The 14457-nt window shown below is 33.7% G+C and overlaps 1 protein-coding gene across 1 annotated transcript; it reads right to left on the bottom strand.

The window, feature by feature from the left end:
- Positions 1–8107: 8107 nt before the first annotated feature.
- LOC140871914 (transcriptional regulator TAC1-like) lies at positions 8108–8728 on the bottom strand. Its single transcript, XM_073274657.1, has one exon. The coding sequence runs from the start codon at positions 8726–8728 to the stop codon at positions 8108–8110; it is 621 nt and encodes a 206-aa protein (XP_073130758.1).
- Positions 8729–14457: the final 5729 nt, after the last annotated feature.

Genomic DNA, 14457 nt, shown 5'->3' on the forward strand with positions numbered 1-14457 from the left:
TTTTCATCACAAATGAAGACCTATTTATAGATCCACATTTGAGATTAGTCCAAAAATTAATATATCATCATCTACATCATCACACACTAATTTTCAACATTTTACAACTTAATATTCAACATTCAATATTCAACAAAAATAAAATAATATATTTTCAACACTCCCTCTTGTGATGATGATCGTCATATAATGATTGTATTTATTACGTGTTTTATCCTGTCTCGTTAAAAACCTTACTAGGAAAAACCCAGTGGGATAAAAACCATAGCAAGGAAAAAAGAGTGCAGCCACGTAAACTCCCCATCATGTTAACACGAGTGATTCTTCACATATTCCGTAGATTGCGCATCCCAATGTTATATATATGTTTTTTGAATATTGTCGTAGGAAGCGCCTTTGTGAAGAGGTCTGGTGAGTTCTCACTTGATTGAATGTAACAGATATCAATATCTTTATTCTTCTCAAGCTCTTGAGTGTGGGCAAAGAACTTTGGAGGGATATGTTTTGTTCTGTCACTTTTGATGCATCCTTCTTTCATTTGAGCAATACATGCAGCATTATCTTCATACAGCGTCACAGACTTCTTGTCTACTGATAATCCACAAGAAATTTGGATATGTTGTGTTATTGATTTTAGCCAAACACATTCACGGCTTGCTTCATGTAGCGCAATAATCTCTGCGTGATTTGATGAAGTTGTTACGAGTGTTTGTTTCTGTGAACGTCAAGAAATTGCGGTGCCTCCACGAGTAAATGTGATTTGATGAAGTTGTTACGAATGTTTGTTTCTGTGAACGCCAAGAAATTGCGGTGCCTCCACGAGTAAATACATATCCGGTTTGGGAACGTGTCTTATGTGGATCAGATAAATATCCAGCATCAGCATAACCAATGATACTTTGATTGGTGTCTTTTGAGTACAAAAGTCTCAAATCTGTCGTTCCTCGTAGATAGCGGAATATATGTTTAATTCCGTTCCAGTGCCTCTTTGTTGGATATGAACTGAATCTTGCCAATAAATTTACAGCAAAAGATATATTAGTTCTAGTGCGATTTGCAAGATACATAAGGGCACCAATGACACTTAGATATGGTACTTCTGGACCAAGAATAACTTCATCATCTTCACATGGACGGAATGGATCCTTTTCTATGTTTAATGATCTTACAACCATTGGAGTACTTAATGGATTTGATTTATCCATATTAAAACGTTTAAGGATCTTTTATGTATAATTTGCCTGGTGAACAAAAATTCCACATTCTTTTTGTTCGATTTGCAAACCCAGACAGTACTTGATTTTTCCAAGATCCTTCATTTCAAATTCTTCCTTCAACTACATCATAACTTCTTGAATTTCTTTATTCGTTCCAATGATGTTTAAATCATCAACATATACAACAATAATTACACATCCGGATGTTGTTTTCTTGATGAAAACACAAGGAAATATTGGATCATTTACATATCATTTTTTCATCAAGTGCTCACTTAGCCGATTATACCACATTCGGCCGGATTGCTTCAACCCATATAATGATCTTTGCAATTTTACAGAATAAAATTCTCTGGGTTTTGAACTTTGTGCTTTATGCATCTTAAATCCTTCAGAGATTTTCATGTATATATCACTATCAAGTGATCCGTATAAGTAAGTTGTAACAACATTCATAAGACACATTTTCAAATTTTCAGATACTGCCAAACTAATCAAATATCGAAACGTAATTGCATCCATAATAGGAGAATACGTTTCTTCATAATCAATTCCAGGCCTTTGAGAAAAACTTTGTGTAACAAGTCTAGCTTTATATCTTCCTATTTCATTTTTCTCATTTCGCTTTCGAATAAAAACCCATTTGTATCCAACAGGTTTTACACCTTCAGGTGTGAGGATTATAGGTCCAAAAACATTACGTTTATTTAGCGAATCCAATTCAACCTGGATGACATTTTTCCATTTGGCCCAATCATGACGAGTTTTACATTTACCAAAAGATTTTGGTTCAATATCCTCATTTTCATTTATGATGTCACAAGCCACATTATAAGAAAATATCTCATCAATATCTTCTATATCTTTTCGGTTCCATATTTTTCCAGTATTAATATAATTGATAGAGATTTCACGATTCTCGTCAGTTTGTGGTTCTGACAGAACATTTTCATCATCAGGTGTTTCTTCTGGAACACCATTTTTTATTTTATGATCATCGTGTTTCTCTATGCCTTTTCTTTTCCGAGGATTTTTATCCTTGGAATCGACTGGCCTTCCACGCTTCAAGCGTTTTATGACATCATGAGCGTCTTCAATTTGTTTCTTTGGAATTGCAATTCGAGCAGAGGTATTTACAGCATTTATATATGATTTTGTTACCCCTTTTGTGTCTGCAAATGCATCTGACATTTGATTTGCAATTATTTGCAAGTGCACAATTTGCTGTACATCTTTCTCACATTTTTTGGTCCTTGGATTTAAATATAACAATGATGGTACATACCATGTGATTTCTTTTTCGATGTGTTTCTTTTCTCCCCCTAACATTGAGAAGATTTCTTCATTAAAATGGCAATCAGCAAAACGTGCTGTAAACACATCGCCTGTCTGAGGCTCAAGATATCGAATGATTGATGGGCTATCATAACCGATATAAATACCGATTTTTCTTTGAGGACCCATTTTTGATCGTTGAGGTGGTGCAATAGGCACATACACCATACATCCAAAAATTTTCAGATGAGAAATATTTGGTTCTTTACCAAATGCAAGCTGCAATGAGGAGAATTTATGATATGCACTTGGTGTGATGCGAATTAATGCCGCAACATGTAAAATTGTATGTCCCCATATAGAAATAGGGAGCTTTGTTGTCATAATCATTGGTCTAGCAATCAGTTGTAGACGTTTAATCAATGATTCAGCTAATCCATTCTGTGTATGAACATGAGCAACATGATGTTCAACAGTAATTCCCATTGACATACAATAGTCATTGAAAGTTTGGGAAGTAAATTCTCCAGCATTATCAAGTCTTATTTTTTTGATTGTATAATCGGGAAATTGATTCCGCAATTTTATTATTTGAGTCATTAATCTTGCAAATGCCACATTCCGAGTTGACAATAAGCATACATGTGATCATCCGTTAGAGGCATCGATCAATACCATAAAATATCGAAATAGTCCACATGGTGGATTAATTGGCCCACAAATATCACCCTGAATACGTTCAAGAAATATGGGTGATTCTGTTTGGATTTTAGCTGGCGATGATCTTATAATAAGTTTTTCAAGAGAACATGCTTTACATTGAAACTTATTATTCTGAAAGATCTTCTGATCTTTCAATGGATGACCATGTGTATTTTCAATAATTTTTTGCATCATTATTGAACCAGGATGTCCAAATCGATCATGCCAATTGGTTAATATTGAAGAATTATTAACCACCATATTTGATTCGATTGACCTTATATGTGTATAATGCCCAGTAGGAAACATTGATAATTTTTCAACCACATATTTCTTTCCTGATTTATATGTGGTAAGATACATATATTTCTGATTTCCATTAGTTATCGTCTCAGTATCATATCCATGAGAATATATGTCATTAAAACTCAACAAATTTTTTTTCGATTGTGGTGAATATAAAGCATCATTTATCAGAAATTTTGTACCATTTGGTAAAAAAAATTGTGCTTTACCACAACCTTCAATCAAGTCTACAGGATCTAATATTGTATTCACCATTGTTTTTGTTGGTTTTATTTCCAAGAAATATCTTTCATCTCGCAGAATATTATGCGTTGTACCACTATCCGGTATGCAAATTTCCATGATATTATTTCCATGTTTGCTCATACCGTTTTTCATTTTGAACTTCAAAAGAAATTATGTAATAAAGAAAATCAAGGATAATATATATGCAAAATATAGCATGTTTCATAAGAATGCATGAAAAATATAGCATGTTACATTCCAGTCCCACCAATATATTAATCAATGTTCTCGAAATCATTTGAAAAATCGGCAGCATCGAAATAAGTTGAACCACTTAAATGATTACTGTTTTCAACAAAATTGGTCTATTTTTATTTCCCCTTTATCGATACTTTAAAGAGCTTATATAAGTGCTCAGGGGTACGTGACCAATGTCTTGGAGTGCCACATTTATAACAAGCACTCTCATATCTTTTTGAGTGATTTTTATTTTCACTCATATTTTCATGCTGCCTTTTTGGGTGGTTCGTGACGTTCTTTTGAGATTAGTTATTGAAGTAACTATCTCGATTATTTTCATATTCACGGCCGTGACCACGACCGCGATCATTTCTACGTCCATGTTCATGACCACATCCTTGACCTCAACCAAAATCTAGTTTATGCCTTTGATTTTGGTTTTCATTTTTACATACGACATTTGCTTTTGGAAATGCCGTAGATACATTGGGTCGGGATTTATGATTTCTCATTAACAAATCTTTGTTCTTTTCTAGTGATATCGAGAGCAAAGAATTTAAACTTTGCCAAATTTGACATGGTGGTACTAGAAAAATAACAATGCATTTTATAAGTTAATTTCAATTAATATGACAATACAAAATAATGGATAAACGACGAGTACAAGTATATTTAAAAATAGATGAAAAATGTGCGGTGGATAATCTCCGGTGAGTACAAGACTCGTGAGCATGATGATCATAATCGTTATGAAAAATAGCCTTAGAAATGCCATCATCTTCATCTTCGAAAAAAACCAAGGAGAAAATATTTTGAGAGAAAGAGTGAATTTTGGTGTGATTGAAAATGAGTTTGAGTGAACATATTTATAAGCCAAAAACTAGCCGTTTTGTTACCGTTTGTGACCGTTGAGGGTAAGGAAAAAATCGAGTATGTGTTGAATAAAAATTCGTGATAATCATGTGATACATATAATGATAATCATAATTAAAAAATTATGTATATCATATCACATTATTATAAGGTCGGTGCCGTAGACATCCTTTTATATAATATTGTGAAATTATACAAATATAATTAGTATAAAGTCATGTATAGTATATCATATCACATTATTATAAGATCGGTGTCATAGACAACCTTTTATATAATAATATGAGATTATACGAATATGATTATTATATAAATACACAATAATATATATCATACCACGTTATTATAAGGTCAGTGTCATAGACATCCTTTTATATAATAACATGAAATTATATATTAATATAGTTAGTATATATGTATAATAAATATATATCATATCACGTTATTATAAGATCAGTGTCATAGACATCCTTTTATATAATAACATGAAATTATATATTTATATAGTTAGTATATATATATAATAAATATATATCATATCACGTTATTATAAGGTCGGTGTCATAGACAACCTTTTATATAATAACATGAAATTATATATTAATATATACACAATAAAAATATATAAACAATAAAATAAAAATTCTTACTTGTTGAATATTTTTGTCTTCTCTTTGTGTTTTGGAGCGTCGAAAATTATAGAGAACCTTCGAGCGATCGTGATGATAACGTGTTGTGAAAAAGTAAAAATTTACGGTAAAAAGTAAATACTCCAAAACTCAAAATATATCAAACTCTACACTTTATAATATTTTTTTCTCAACTCAATTGTGTTTTTCATCACAATGAAGACCTATTTATAGATCCACATTTGAGATATGAGTTGATTTGTTTAATATTTATAGCGAAAAAATATATTTTTATATTAGAAAAGTATTTTCCATTTCCATAAATTGTGTCGGAAGTCTCACAAAATTTCACAAAATTAACCAATGAGACAGTTCTATAAGAATTTCTGTGATATTTAAATTAAGAAACTCATGATCTTCTGATCTCTCTCTTTGAAATCAATTTATTTATTTAACTCATTAATTGTGGAACTCAAGAGGTTTATTATTTTATGTCTGACTAAGCTGTAAAATGAAGAGGATTTAGCGTACCTTACCTCAACTTCGTGGCACCCTAGGAAGCCAGCAATATCTCAGTGAAGACAAACTACAAATAACTTATAAAACTTTTTTCAGACAATTCAAATTAATATATATATATATATAATATTGAGAGGGGGACCAAATGAAAGCTATGATATGTTGTGCATAATTCAAAAGACTAATCCCTTAGCTGGATCATCCCAAAAACTCTTGCGGTCCATCCTCGGTAAATGAATCAGATGTATACAGATTATAATATTATAATATATATGTAGGAATTCAAATTTTATATTTATATTTAATACCAACAAAAAAATAAATAAATCAGATTCATTTATTTATAGCCAGGATGTCACTGAATGTTATACTAGTACTATATATATTCACTGTTTATGAACTTTCGATTCTTCCACCAAAATTTAAAGAAACCAATTGAAATTCTACAAAGAAAATAAGAAATCAATCCCTAAAATTTTAAATTGCATCTCATGCCATATTCGAAATAATATTCTAGCCTAGGTTTTATCAGTTGCATTGTTAGAATCAAGCAAGATTTTTTTTTTTTTTTTTATCTTTCTATATATATATATCAGCGAGATAATTGCATATATTAGCCATGTGACACAATGACTAATAATAATAGTCCCTAGTCTTTTAAAATTTTGAGCAAAATACACCTGAAAACACTTACGGATCACAAGAGGTTGTGTGCTCAAAATTTTAAAACGTGGGGATGTATGTGCTCAAGGTTAAAAAAGAGAGGGAGCTAGCTAATAGATTATTCTTTTTTCATAGAGGGTTTTTAGCAATCTCGGTATTTTTCCATATATATCAGCTTTGAACATATGTATATTTTGTTATTGAGAAACAGATAGAAACAAACCAACCAATAATTATTTTAAAAAAAATATAACAAACAAGAATTAAAAGTAAACGTACAATATAATATTAATTAATATTCAGACTCAAATTTTAGGAGATAGAATTCGGTATATTGAATTGGTAGATACTATGCTCGATCCCCTCCCCTTTGGAATATCAGTAAAGAACCTAGGTTGTCCCGGACATGAAATTGTACTTGACAATATATATTTTACTGCTAAATATATAGCTAGTCTAATCTTACTGCTGTATGCATTAATGAATTTTGTTATAAGTGACAGAAAAAAGCCAAATGGAATTGTTGGGCGACATAAATACAGAGCAATAATCCCCACGGAAATATATGTCCCCATGACTTTAATTTGCTCAGAATTCATTGATTGAAAGTGACACTGCACTGCAACCCTTTATATATACATAATCATCCACGATATTATATATTCATATCTAGCAGGCCAGTAAATATCGATCGGATACAATATTTTTTTTGGAAGTGCGTGGTTCTATATATATGTTTATTTTTACATAGGATAACCTAAAATTTGAAATTTTATATGTATATATATTCCGAAACATCTTATCTATATATCCCTACTCACCATACATTATCTTCAAGGTCTCGCAAGAACCTCAAACTAACATGAATATTGAGACGTCGACCTAGCTAGCTAGCTAATCGGTCGTCGATCACGCACCGGGCGTATCGACCGCCGGTGAATGTAATTTGTTGAGAGGTGATATCCGATATTGTCTACACGCATATATATGTCAATCAGATGTTAGATAACAGTTCAAGGGTTTAGATATGGATCCTTAAATGAATGATTTGAGTATTATCCATATGTAGGATCTCATTAACCCAGTTTAAGTACCAGTAAAGACTTTTGAAATATATATATGTATGATTTGTTGCGCCAAAGTTTTGAACCTGTTATGATACCATTTTTGAAACCAAATTTCCAAAAAATTAAGACCCATTAATCTATGATTCGAATCACATGTATGTTTATTATCATTAATATATATATATATATATATCATTGTAGCTCTCGATATATAGCTGCTCCAAGGTTCGTTTGAAACAAGACTAATTAATATATAACCAATCAAACAGTACTATTATTGCATGAAATCTCAAATCTTAAAATATAGCGATAATATATGTAGCTTCTCACGATGAGTATACATGACCAAATATAGAACGACATACTTAATTAAGTATAAGAACGTAACGTATCATCCCCATCGCGGCGGCGATTTTCGTCCTAGACGAAGCTCGAGATCGATCTCTTCCATCAGCGTCGCATCACTAGTGTCATGACGACTCCCCATAATTTCAAAGCCATCTAAAACCGACGGACTCGTGGCGTTGCTCGAATATTTATCCGTTGCAAGATTAGGCGAGTCACAAGTGAGAGGGGAAGAAGATGAATCCATGGAAGCCTTCATGATCTCCCTGCCAACAAGCACGCTACCATTAGGGTTTGGCATGGAATAAACAAGGCACAAGCCGCCATTCGTCGCGAATTCTTGATCACGTGCGTGTAAAAAGATCGGAGATGGACGAGCTTTGGCCACCGTCGTCGAGGAGTGGTGTAACTTGACACGGTCGCGGCGGTGCACGTTCATGTGACCGCCTAGAGCCTGAGCCGAACGGAACTCCCTCCGGCAAAACGTGCACGTATAGAACCGCGGCGGCCACGTGCACCCCAACATGTTCCCGATCGTGTCTCTCTCAAATGCCCGAATCTCCCAAGAATCCTCCTCCTTTCTAGACATAATTTGTTCCTTGTCGCGATTTTTCGCCGGATCTCGGAGACTAGTCAAGGACATGAGCCCTACTACCTCAACAGCCATGGGAGTAGTGGAGTTGACATTTAAGGTAAAATGGACATTGATAATTAAAGGGATGATATGATATAATGTGTAGAAGTAAATAAGAGCAAGCTATAGACAATTAAACGAAGGGATGGGCCTTTAATTTGTGGGGAAATAGAGACAAAATAATGTTTCAGCGCCGTAGATATCAACAAAGTTTTTTAGTACGCGCGCAGTTGGATTTTAATATAATTTGAAACATATTTTTGGTCGTACTTGTGTTAATGTTCCACAAAGCAATGCTCTTTTGCATCGGCTTCGACGTCCTCCCCAGTAGATGTTAGACAATTTTTTTTTGACATATAAATAATTGGAAAATTAATTGTTTTTTTGGTAATGTAATTGTATTTTCGAATTTTAATTTTAGTTCGATACTTTGTATTTTTTGTGTGTGACAATTTTAGTCTTTTTCTGATGTGGCGCTGATGTGACACCAATACAGTGCTCATGTGGAGCTGACGTGTTTAGTGTCACGTAAGCATGTTTGAAGAAAAATGACTAAAATTGCCAAAAATCGAAACATGTAGAACTAAAACTAAAATATAAAAATATAAAGAACCGAAATCGCAAATTGACCAACATACAAGACCAAAATTATAGTTTTCCCTAAATAATATTATCCAATTGAACAAATACATATTCAATAGGAAAAAACTGCCATTTTATTTGGTCCTCTCGATTTTGGTCTTATGTAATATCAAATTTTAGAGGTTTAATGTTATTATTATTATTTTTTTCGGTTTATTAATTAGTTTTCCACGTGGAACTGACATGAGGTTTGACATATTTTATGCTACATAGGCACTTTTTTGAAAAATTGATATTTGTTAATACAGAGGACCAACTTTTACCTATTTAATATTTGCTTTCATATTTTACATTGTATATACTATATATTGTATGAATTTTTTTTTTTTTTTTGGAAAAAAAGATGGTAAACTAAGCATTGTTTCGTGTAGTTATATCCACTTTTCCAAGTGGACGTGAAAATACAACCAAATATTAGCATCTGTTGACAAACTCGAGAAAACACACATACAAGACCGATTTTAAAATATTAATTGTCTAATCTTTTATTTTACTTCTGACATTTTCGGATTTATTTTATTATAATGAGGGTGGGCGAGTTTTGCTGATAATTTCACAAAAAATTATTCATGACATTGAGTAAAATTTTGATATGAAAAAAAAATCATGTACATACATATATAATCAAGGTTCAGTATGTGGGTAGTACCCAAAAACTGATCTGGACGGACCATATCAGTTTGCAGATCAAATGATTAGATCTGTTGAGCTGATTTGGGCCGTCCAGATCAGCTTGGGGATGAGGGTAGCATCCACCCATATAGTCAATATATAGTTTTCTCATAAAAATACTGATCAGATATATTAATGACATAAAAAAAACCAAAATTTAGCAACTAGAGTACCATATATTTCTGCTATCAAGTAAATTATTTAAATTAAATCACCTTTACCAGGACGAATTTATAGCTCGCAAGATATTTAAATTTACAAAAATAAAATAAATACGTACACGCATAAATGTCCGATCCCCATATTCTATGCTTATATTAGATTATGGAGCTGAATTTATTATTTCGATAAGGATAAAAATTTCTCCCATTTTAGTTCATCACCTATCTCGTAATCTATTAAAGAAAGTGACGGTAAATTGTGCATTGGTGGAGTAGCGGATCGGTTGACTAATCGTTAAAAGTTTGATTTTTTTTACTATATTTTTTCGGACGAGTGCCACAAAGTTTGTCCAGTACGGTTTATTGGTCTGATTAGCGAAATTTGCAGGCTATTGCATTAGTTCGAGAATTTACTCAATACATATCAAATAGTGGTGAATTCATGTTCTCACGTCATGAATAAGTATTTATTTTTGTAAAGTATAATATTATGAAACAAGAGAAAAAAAGAACTGAATATGTTTTTTTAGTTAAAATCATAATTGTTGTTAAAATATTTTTGGTTCTTAAATATTTTGTAAACTCTTCAAGTTCCAATCATTCAAGATTGGGTGATGCTACATGCATGTACAATCGAGGTTTACACATTAGACTTGAAATTACATAAATATCCTTAATGTATTTTGAAAAAATATTTTTCAAATAAAATGGAGGGATAATTTTGTAATTTCTTGTGCAGTGTGTAATCCAATATTGTGTAACTCAATGTGTATATGGTAGCGTTTCCTTCAAGATTAAGCGTGGGATAAAATATGATTATATGAAAGATACCGTCAAGATGAGATAATAAATGTTAGTTGTGCTATTATGTGATGTAGAAAATTGGTCTTGAAAGTTGGTTTGCCCGAAATGTGATTTTTTTTCATCACCCTATGGGCAATGTGGCTTTTTAGTTTTTATCATCAAATTTTTTATAAAATTTTCTTTTATAAGATTTTTTAAAGAATTTTTTTTAAATTTCTTTTTTTTATAAGAAATAAATTTTCTATTAGCTACTTAAAATGCAAGTCTTCGCTTATATGATGCACTCAATATTATCTGATTTTAGGGAAAATTGCAAATTTAGTTTGATATATTTGTCACTTTGCGATTTTGGTCCTCTATGTTTTCACATTTCAGTTTTAGTCCTCAATGTTTTGATTTTTTGCAATTTCGGTCCTTTTTATTCAAAAATGCTTACGTGGCACTGTACATGTCAGCTCCACATCAGCACTGAATTGGTGCCACGTCAGCGCCACGTCGGAAAAAGGACTAAAATTGCCAAAAAAATAAAGATAGCAGACTAAAACTGAAATCTGAAAATATAAAAGACTGAAATCGCAAAGTGACAAACATACAGGACCAAAAAAGCAATTTTCCCTATGATTTTATGCAAGTATCACACAATTTTTTTTGCTTGAATATTCCACAACAACAATTGATGTAACACACCCAAACCATGCGCCAAATAGATCATTAAAGATACGGGAGAAAATTTGTAAATTTTTTTTCAAAAAAAATCGAACAAAATCACTCAACAAAGTTTCCATCTTTGGAGGAATTAACTTTCAGAATTAATTTTTAAGGATTATAAAATATAATTTATGTGTAAACTATATTTCGCGAGACACATGCATAAAAAGCCAACTAGTCATACTACGTAGTCCCATTGCTTCGCGATGTTTGTCAAATAATGGTCCTGGCATGAGCTTAGTAAGTGGATCAGCGATATTGTCTGCAGAGGCCACTCTCTCGATAGTGATATCTCCTCTTTCCACGATCTCCCGGATGATGTGGTATTTTCTCAGTACGTGTTTGGATCTTTGATGAGACCTTGGTTCCTTTGCCTGAGCAATAGCACCCGTGTTGTCACAGTACACCGGGACTGGACCAACAGTTCAGGAATAATGCCCAAATCTTGGACGAAATTCCTCATCCAAACGGCCTCTTTAGCAGCAGCTGATGCCGCAATGTATTCTGCCTCAGTGGTGGAATCCGCTGTGGTGTCCTGCTTGGAACTCTTCCAAGAGACAGCACCGCCATTGAGCATGAACACAAATCCAGAGGTTGACTTCGAGTCATCCACGTCATTTTGGAAGCTAGAGTCGGTATAGCCTTCCAATTTCAGATCTCTTCCTCCATAAACCATGAATACATTCTTAGTTTTTCTCAAGTACTTAAGAATATCCTTCACGGCTTTCCAATGCATTTGACCGGGATTGGCTTGATATCTGCTCGTGACACTCAGAGCAAATGCCACATCCGGTCTGGTAGATATCATCCCATACATGATACTCCCTATGGCTGACGCATATGGTATGTGTGTCATTTTCTCTATCTTTTCGTCAGTCTTGGGACACATAGACTTGGATAGAGAGACTCCATGACACATAGGTAGATGTCCTCTCTTGGACTCATCCATTGAAAACCTTTTCAATATAGTGTTGATGTAGATAGCTTGAGTAAGTCCTATCATTCTCTTAGATCTATCTCTATAGATCTGTATCCCTAGAATATAGGACGCCTCACCCAAATCCTTCATCGAGAATCTACCTGACAACCATATCTTTGTTGACTGCAACATCCCTACATCATTTCCAATGAGTAAGATGTCATCAACATAAAGTACTAAGAATGTCACAGCATCCTTAACTACTTTCTTGTACACGCACGGTTCCTCTGGGTTCTTGATGAAATCAAAGTCCTTTATTGTTTCATCAAATTTCTGGTTCCAACTTCTTGATGCCTGTTTGAGACCATAGATCGATCTCTAAAGCTTACATACCTTATGCTCGCTTCCCATGGATGTGAATCCCTCGGGCTGCATCATATAGATTTTTTCCTTAATGTTTCCATTAAGAAATGCAGTCTTCACATCCATTTGCCATATCTCATAGTCATACCATGCTGCTATAGCAATAAGGATTCTTATGGACTTGAACATTGCGACTGGTGAAAAAGTTTCATCATAGTCAACTCCTTGTCTTTGAGTATAACCTTTTGCTACCAATCGTGCCTTGTAGGTCAGTACCTTACCATCAGACCCAAGTTTTCTCTTGTAGATCCATTTACACCCTATTGGAACAATTCCATCGGGAGGATCTACTAAAGACCAAACTTGGTTTGTATGCATCGAATCTATTTCCGACTACATAGCTTCAAGCCATAAATTCGAATCCGCATCAGAAATTGCTTCCTTGAAGTTTCTTGGATCACATCCAATGTCGGGTTCACTTTGATCCCCTTCAAGAAGAAGACCATATCTAATAGGAGGCCTAGAAGTCCTCTCTGATCTTCTAGTAATAGGCGTGTCTTGTGATGATTCTTGAGGTATAGGATCGTTATTTTGTATCTCGGGTTCTTCTCGAATTTCTTCGAGTTCCATCATCTTGCCTTTCTTATCCAATAAGAACTCCTTCTCCAAGAAGGTGGCATTCCTTGAAACAAACACTTTTGTTTCAGTAGGATGATAGAAATAATATCCGATTGAATTCTTCGGATACCCTACAAAATAACATAAGGTGGATTGACTATCCAACTTATCTCCCACTGTCTGCTTCACGTAAGCAGGACATCCCCAAATCCTCAAGTACGAATACTTAGGAGCTTTGCCATTCCATAACTCGTATGGTGTTTTGTCCACTGCTTTAGTGTGGACGTTTTTCAACAACAATACCGCCGTTTCAAGAGCATAGCCCCAAAACGAAGGTGGGAGCTCAGTGAAGCTCATCATAGATCGAACCATGTCCAACAAAGTTCGATTGCGACGCTCTGAAACACCATTCAGCTGAGGTGTCATAGGAGGAGTCCACTGAGAGAGAATCCCATTCTCTTTTAGATAATCCAAGAACTCGGTACTTAAGTATTCTCCACCTCGATCTGATCGAAGTGCTTTAATACTCTTACCTAGTTTGTTTTCTATTTCAGCCTTGAATTCTTTGAACTTTTCAAATGATTCAGACTTATATTTCATCAAATATAAGTACCCATACCTAGAATAATCATCAGTAAAGGTAATGAAGTAGGTGTGACCAAATTTTGTACCAATACTAAATGGTCCGCAAACATCTGTATGGATCAAATCCAATAGATTTTGACTACGCTCTGGCTTTCCTTTGAAAGGAGATTTAGTCATTTTTCCTTTGAGGCAGGACTCACAAGTAGGTAGAGAGTTAATATCAGACATATCAAACATGCCCTCTCCCACTAGCTTGTTCATCCTCCTTGAAGAAATATGACCTAGCCTAG

Source organism: Henckelia pumila, unplaced genomic scaffold (genome assembly GCF_033568475.1).
Source record: "Henckelia pumila isolate YLH828 unplaced genomic scaffold, ASM3356847v2 CTG_461:::fragment_3, whole genome shotgun sequence".
Lineage (NCBI taxonomy): Eukaryota > Viridiplantae > Streptophyta > Magnoliopsida > Lamiales > Gesneriaceae > Henckelia > Henckelia pumila.

Excerpts from the sequence above, each read along its gene's own strand:
- LOC140871914 (XM_073274657.1), bottom strand. The coding sequence starts at position 8,728 with ATGGCTGTTGAGGTAGTAGGGCTCATGTCCTTGACTAGTCTCCGAGAT.